Raw genomic sequence first — 7,611 nt, 5'->3', positions numbered from 1 at the left:
AACATCGATATAGCTTGAGAAATCTAGCGTTGGACCATCAGTATAAATAACAAACATGCTTTCTTCAAGCACGAAGCCAAAAACTATGAGTTGTGGGTCAACCAAGAACCGCCAAATTTGTCATTCCTGCACAAAATAACTACCCTTTCAGCATTCCAGCCAACATGAACAACCCATTGGGCAGTTCAACTCAAATGGCGAAATCTGGCGCTTATTCATTAAATGCTGATCAATGTGGCTTCTGTCGCCACAACATATTTAGCATTTTTTACACTTTCAACTATTCTACAACTTTACAAATCAAGAAAGCAAGAGCCAACAGAAACAAATCACGAACTGCAGTTCAATTTGCAAAAGAGATACAAGTCAGCATATGACTGGCCATCTCTGTAGTTATTCACATTTTAACTGTAACATTAGATACGTGTCATATCTTATGGTTGGTAGGAAACATCAATCATCATTTCTACCCAGTTCATCAAATGCTGATTTTAATTTAGGAATAATCTTGTCTAACATAAATCTGAAACCAACTGAACTGTTGTTCTGAGAAACTTGGCCAGACTTCAACGGTACTTCTGAGAGAGATCCAACCTCAGCTCCGTTCATAAAGGCACCACATGCACAAAGAATGGAATGACCACGTCTACGAAAGTGATCTTTAATAAAGTTTTCAAAATGCTGCAGATACAGAAAAAGTTTAATAAACATCAACAGCACTCTCCAAGTGCAAAAAACCGTTTTAATTCTTATACAAGAAGTCTTACCTGTGGAGGTCTGTGGAGAAGATACAACATTAGCTTGCACGTCAATAAAAATGAATTCTCATTGTAAGCAAGAGAATTTTTTTCTCCTTCAGCTGTGCCAACTTGCTTATCATATCCTGCCTCATTGAAGTACGGTCTTGCATTCAATACAAGACCCTGAAGTGAAACAAGGACTTGAAGAATGCTTGAAGATGTCGGATCCCAGATTTCATTTCCTCTGCCAATCCATGTGTTTAGAAGACTTAAGCATACTTTTCCAGTTTCATATAAATTGGGATTCAATCTCAACCCACGAGAATGGTAGTACACTGCCTGGAAAATTTAGAGCTATGAATTATACAAAAGTCAACACAAAATAAACTTCGATACTTCCAATTAGAAAGCTAGACCCACTCTGAAATGTTAAAAATTACTTACTGGTGGTGCTTGAGGGTATTTAGACGGAAGATAAATATCAAAGAAAAAAAGACCATCTTGATAAGGAGTTCCACTAGCTCCAATAATCACAGCCCTGAGTAAATCTATTCGATCCTCATAGACTCGAACATAAATGCTCTCTGATCAACCAGAAAATCGAGTTCGTTGATTCAGCTCAAATAGTTTAGTCTGCTAAAGGAAAATTGAATCAACGCTTACCAGGTAAATTTTTTTCAAGAAGACTCCACTCTTGCTGAACTTTCTTCGACCACTTTCTATCATTGCAATTCTGTCAGAGTATATGAAAAGATAAATTTTATTAGTATAGTAAAATTTACTTTCACATTCATTTCAACCTGAACAAACAAGACAATCACACTAAACTGCAGATCGCACACAAAATACCTGGGCAGTTTCATTGAAAAAGTAGTGGTCTGCAGGGTCCTGAACACTGTCAAAGTGTTTAAACAAGTTCTGGCCATCATTAATAGAAATAGGTAAGCTGTTCATTTCTTGTAAATTTTGTTTAATATCAATAGGTATGCTCCTTGTCAAATCATCTTCAGTAGAGACTTTCGTTTGATCTTGGCCATCTTGTGTGCCTTCCACATTGTTGTGGTCACCACACTCTGAGTCCATTTTATCACCTAAGTCTGCAGTTGCTGGCAAAGAAGTCAAACCATCTTTAATGTGTATGGAATCACCACCAGGTTCCAGATGACAATTCAAATCTCTTGTAAGTTGGTCTCCTTCAATGCCACTAGCCTCTGTCCTGTCAGTGTTCTTTGCAATTCCATGTTTCTGCATAGCTTGCTCTTGAGAACTTGGATCCAATGTGTCTGATGAATTCTTAGAACCTCGGAATCCAAGAAAACCAGTGGCAAGCCTGGCAACAAATCCAAAAGCTCGCAATACTGATGTGTTGGTATCACTAATTTTGTGCAAGTTTTCATTTGAAGTATGTGCAGCATCTGTAGCCTGGTCCATTGCAGGTTCTACGCTTTGCTCCAACTGATTGAAAAATGCAGAGAACTATGGTTATAAAATACTTACTCAAAAAGGGCATCCTATTAACCAAGCATCACAGAGCCTTATTTTAAGAATTTATCATACCTGCTGCTCATCGGCATCAAATGTAGCCATCATATTATCATCAACAGTTTCCCAGCTTGCAGCATCATCATTATCATTCTCATCAAAACTACTTTGAGTTGACTCCATATCATCATCCCTGCCAACTACAAAAATTGATTGTGGTCCAACCTGCAAAATACAAGAAATTAATTAAACAAATAAAAATCAGACACCCATATGTATATCTTTAAAACAAAATGCCCATATGTAAATTATGCTTGTTATATAGAGGAACTCCACATGAAGCACTTAGTAATATAATTTTGAAATCTACCGGAGCTTAAAAGCATTGCTTCTCCTTTTCCCTCAAAGTCATCTATTTCCCCATTGATTTGCAGCCTACCATTCATAACAACTCTCCTTTCCTAGTTATCCTCAAGTCCACCAAGGGAGAAGACACGTGGAACAAGAAATTTTGGTAAAGAGATAAAAGTGGAGAAGCTAATGTGGGATGTCTAATAGGGATTTGTAGCAAGGAGCGGTAAGTAGGGAAGAGACGAGATGTCCAACTCAGATATAAGATTTCATGTTGAGAAAATGGAGAATGTCAAAAGGTTCTTGAAGATGGAAGATATCAGGCCTTCCATGTATAAAGATGGAGGAAATCAAATTTGGACACCCTACTATGATGGTCCAGGACATCCAACCAGGTTCATATAGGGCTTTTCTTGCAAAAACAATGACAGACGTACAACTATGATATCCTGATATAAGCACAACATATGTCAAGCTAGGACATACTATCGTAAAGACGATGGATGGCCAGTTTTATGATTGATAAAGAGATTATCAATATCGTTAATTATCAATAAAGTTTGATTGGTTCAGTGTTGAGAAACAAACTCACTCTCGAACACATAGTTCCTTCAATCAAAAGGATTTCTAGCATCTTGTTAATAAGAACAACCTAGCGGTCATCTTAGTTTCTATTTTGGATATCATTTGGATGAAGTTTAAGTGACTAATGGCTTTTCTTCACCAGTATGTGGCAGATTAAATAGAAAGAAAGTGTCCCAATTCTTTATCTACAGAAAAAAAATTTAAAATTTAATACTTTGCAAATTGACATGAGTTGCAGAACTGGTAATCCCACCTAAAGTTAGATTTCTCTACTATTTACACATTTTGTGAAAAATGTTTTGGCCTAAAATATGACGGAAAAAATAGAATAAAGTCAACCACAAAACCCATAAAAATTTCACAACAAAGCATTAGACACTACTCATTGCGATGGTATGAAGCAAATCTCAGAAGAGATATTAAAAAAGGATTTAACCTCATAATAGATACAAGAAAAACAAGAGAGTGCTTACCTTTGTAACTGTTCCATCTGCCCACATCACTTCAATTTCCCCATCTCTAACACCTATAATATTCCCAATCCATGAGAAATCCATATCTTCAACCTTTGCATCAACTTTAGCCTTGCGACACCTTCTTGAAGCCCCTTGCTGCAAAGAAGCATCCATACTTTTGGTATCACTTACACATTTTGTCTGAAAGTCAATTTCTTTATCATCACCAATGTGATCCTCAAAATCAAAACCAAGATCAGTCTTTTGTCGCTTTTTCAAACTTCTTTCCTCTGAGGATGGATCTGATTTAACACACTCCCCACATTTTAATTCAATCTCACAATCTTTATCAATATTTGCCTCAATTTCACATTCTTTTTCATCAACTGACATTTTAACAGCATCAGAGGCCTGTGATACCTCTTCTACAGGGGGAAGCCGTATCACAATGTCCCCAATAAAATAGTTGTAATCTGGATGCCCAACTAGGTCATAAACACTCACTATCTCTTCATTGTCAAACTCTCGAGGATCTTGTGGTCGAGACACAGTTTTCTGCCATCTCACTAGGGCAGTACGTTCTTTTGAATCCACAGTTTTTACAACTCCTACGCGCCTAGTTTGAGAATCTTCTCCATCCTCATCGGAACCCTTCTCTAGCACATACTGCTCAGGCCGGAAATCATGCTCACCAAGATTATAAACAGCAAACAAGACCTTTGAATCAACTCCAAATGACTTTGTGCCATCTTGCCAAAGTACATCAACCTTTGTCTTTGTGTTCACAATAAGCAGTGCTGATTCAAAAACATCATCTTTCTTAGGAAGTTTTTTATCACGTTTCACTCTGCGCTTACAACAATCCTGTGCAGGTACCGTGCCATTCTGTACTGATCCTGAAGTAGTAGGGGAAGATGAATCAAAAGAAGGCAACGTGTCACAGTCTGTTGTTAGTTCTGTGTCTTTATCTGGTAAGGCATCTTGCTTGACAGGGAAAGTTATGCCTAATTTCCTTCCAGATGTTGGGAGGAAACACCAATCAGCTAGTTGCCAATTAGCATATGAAAAACAAGACAAAAGCTTTAAATGTTTAGGGTCTTGCATATTTGCAGGGACATTTGTTGAACTAATAGTAGATGCAGGACTCGGTGGAGCAATCCAGTAAACATATACTGAACCCGCCTCAACATTACTGACTGTACCCTCCATACGAGATGCCTTCCATGTACCTCGGAGCCATCTAGCACTTTTGAAAACAACTGAAGAAGTACCCCGTACACGCTGACCTGGATAATAAGGAAAGATTGTATCTTCAAAAACATTCTTAGAAACTGACATAAGGCACTCAGGGTCTGCCCTCATTACTTTACACTTTGAACCATCATCAAACAAAACTGTGACATTATCTACAACCTCATCAACCCGGCCCAGCCAAGAATCACGAAGTACATAATCTTCTTCTGTGAAGGCTTTTATCCGTTTCAGCTTCCTGCTAGGGACATCTATTTTAATTTCTCCAGAGGGCATCTTCAAGTCAACAAAAAGGTCAATGCTGACTACTGTACCTGTCTGTCCTTTTGGATCTGAAATAGATGCAACAATGTCACCATGCATAAAGCTCCTATCAACTACAATAAGATCTTCAAGTTTCTCAGTTGTCTCAACAAGATTTGACCAAACTACTCGAGCATGATCTCCTGAAATAGATTCAACATCATCTTCTTCTTCATTATCATAATCTGAGGAGTCTGAATCACCTGCAACTCTAGTTACCATTCCAAACACACCCTCTTCTGATCTACTTTGGACTACATCTGATCTGTAAACACTTGCAATAAGAGGCTTCTTTCCAACTTTTAAAGGAGAATGTTTTGTTTCACCTGTACTTGTAGATACATTGTTTCCAGCCGAAAGGCCCTTTGGGTCCGAGTCACAGATATTTTCAGAGCAATGATCAGAACTGAACACACAACTCTCGCCATGAGAACCTGTGGAGCTAATTAAACCTTTCTCCTCTAAGTGGGCAAAATGCTCTAATTTTGTTGAGGCAACATTTACATTATCACAAATGTCTCCCATTAAGGTTGCAACTTGCAAATGTCTTTACAAGTGTAGACTTTAACAAAATCTCCACCTGCAAAAGGAAGAAAAACAGAGTAGAAAGTGCCAAATAAAATATTAATGAAGGGAGGAAATAATAGCAATAGATATATTTAAGATATCTAAGATATCTATCTAAAAGAAGACAGTAGATATTAGTCTAAAGATGCTTATTTAAGCATAAATATCTTAAATATATCTATCTAGAAGATGCCCATAGATATCTATGCTAGTTTCAATAGTTCTAAATATTATTTTATTTACTAAATATGTAACTTTTTTTATTACTTTATTTTTATTTGAACTATTTTTTTTCATTTTTGAAAATCTATATAACAAGAAGACAAATTATTTACTGTAGATGTATGATTTCCACGGTCCATTATATTGAATAAGAGATTTAGTAATTCTTAGAAATGGGAAGCCAAAATCGAAAGAATATATATAATGAAAAATAAATTCTTACTTTTATTTTGAAGAGTTATTTTTTTTTTTTTACATAAATATTAAATTTTCTTATCTATATAAACTACTACAAACACACATAGATAGAAAAAAGACAACACCTATTTTAATTATTTAAAAATTTCTTTTAAAATACTTCAAAACTATTTTATTGACTAGTCACTACATAGACACATGAATTTTAACTTTTATTTAAGAATTATTTTATTTTATCTACATTGTTTACTTTCTTTTTATTTGAACATTATTTGTTTTACTTTTGTTTTGAAAAGAATAATGTGTATTTTATATTTATATGTAACTTTAGTTTCTACTTTTGGAAAAATCATTAATCATTATCCAATAGACTTTTGTTTTGTTTATACTTTGAAAAATATATTAAATATTGTAAGTATGCTATTAAAGATCGTTACCCTGCCAAAAAAACCTAAACAGTAGCAAAATCAAAATATTACATAGATTTGTTTATAGGCAGCGAGTGTAAACAGGATATAAGATCGCTTTAAAACAACAAAATCTGACCCTTGGTCAACAGCTCATCAAGAGCACTAGGGTATATTTTAAAAATTTGATGTATTTAAATTTAAGAAATAAGGACTAAGCATCAAAAAGCTATGTTAATCCCATATGTTACAGTAAAATTCAATGAAAGCAATATAAGCTTCAAACCTCATAGTATTATACATGGCTGAAAGTCTCATCTGACAAGATTTTTCTGATGTAGGAACTGCCCTACTTAATCTTCTGCCTAGAAAAGCAATGCATTATGCTTGTGAAAATGGAAAGGGAGTAAAGAGTGACCATGTAATTTCCATCTCCATGCACAGTCTATCCAAGGAATTAAACCGCTCCAAGCGATTTCTCGTATCTAAGAATAATATTTTTTTTTGAAACCAGATTGTTTGCAGTGTATGAATTTGTCAATCCTCTGGATCATACTGTGTAGGGAATTGAAGGTCCAACCACCAAGAGAGAGTCCCGTGTTAGGCATCTATCATGGAGTGGCGTACTTAAGAGAGAGTCCCTCATTTACAATGAATCATTTGTGATACTCCAAATAAGTTATATTTATCTATCATAATTATCTTATTACGTTAATTCCTTGTATTGGATTATCATCATTTCCTGTTAGTATTACTTGAATTGGTATTAATTATTTATTATCATTATTTCATTACAATCAATTTATTATCCCTTATATTGACAGCATTACGATAATTTGTGCAAACCCAAATTGAAGAGTATTATACTATTATGTATCCTTGGAGGTATACACAGGCATATGTTTATATGTTATGTTTGACAGTGCTGTGAATTAATATCTCATTTTAATTGTCATTATTTTATTTAAGAATGTTCACTTAATTTATTTTCATTGATTCACAGATTTGATTTTAATTTATAATGCTGACCATCATATTAAATGTTAAGTC

At 35.1% G+C, this 7,611-nt stretch overlaps 1 protein-coding gene across 1 annotated transcript; it reads right to left on the bottom strand.

Moving 5' to 3' along the window:
- Positions 1-453: 453 nt before the first annotated feature.
- LOC131069174 (probable ubiquitin-conjugating enzyme E2 23) lies at positions 454-5,692 on the bottom strand. Its single transcript, XM_059216379.1, has 7 exons — positions 3,632-5,692; positions 2,298-2,447; positions 1,590-2,195; positions 1,404-1,473; positions 1,185-1,324; positions 768-1,079; positions 454-681 (listed from the first exon to the last, which is right to left on the bottom strand). Exons 1-7 carry the CDS (start codon positions 5,690-5,692, stop codon positions 454-456), a joined length of 3,567 nt encoding a protein of 1,188 aa, XP_059072362.1.
- Between the last annotated feature and the right edge of the window lie 1,919 nt (positions 5,693-7,611).

The sequence above is a fragment of the Cryptomeria japonica genome, unplaced genomic scaffold, assembly GCF_030272615.1.
Source record: "Cryptomeria japonica unplaced genomic scaffold, Sugi_1.0 HiC_scaffold_2056, whole genome shotgun sequence".
Classification (NCBI taxonomy): Eukaryota; Viridiplantae; Streptophyta; class Pinopsida; order Cupressales; family Cupressaceae; genus Cryptomeria; species Cryptomeria japonica.
This window is presented reverse-complemented; position numbering and strand designations above follow the sequence as displayed.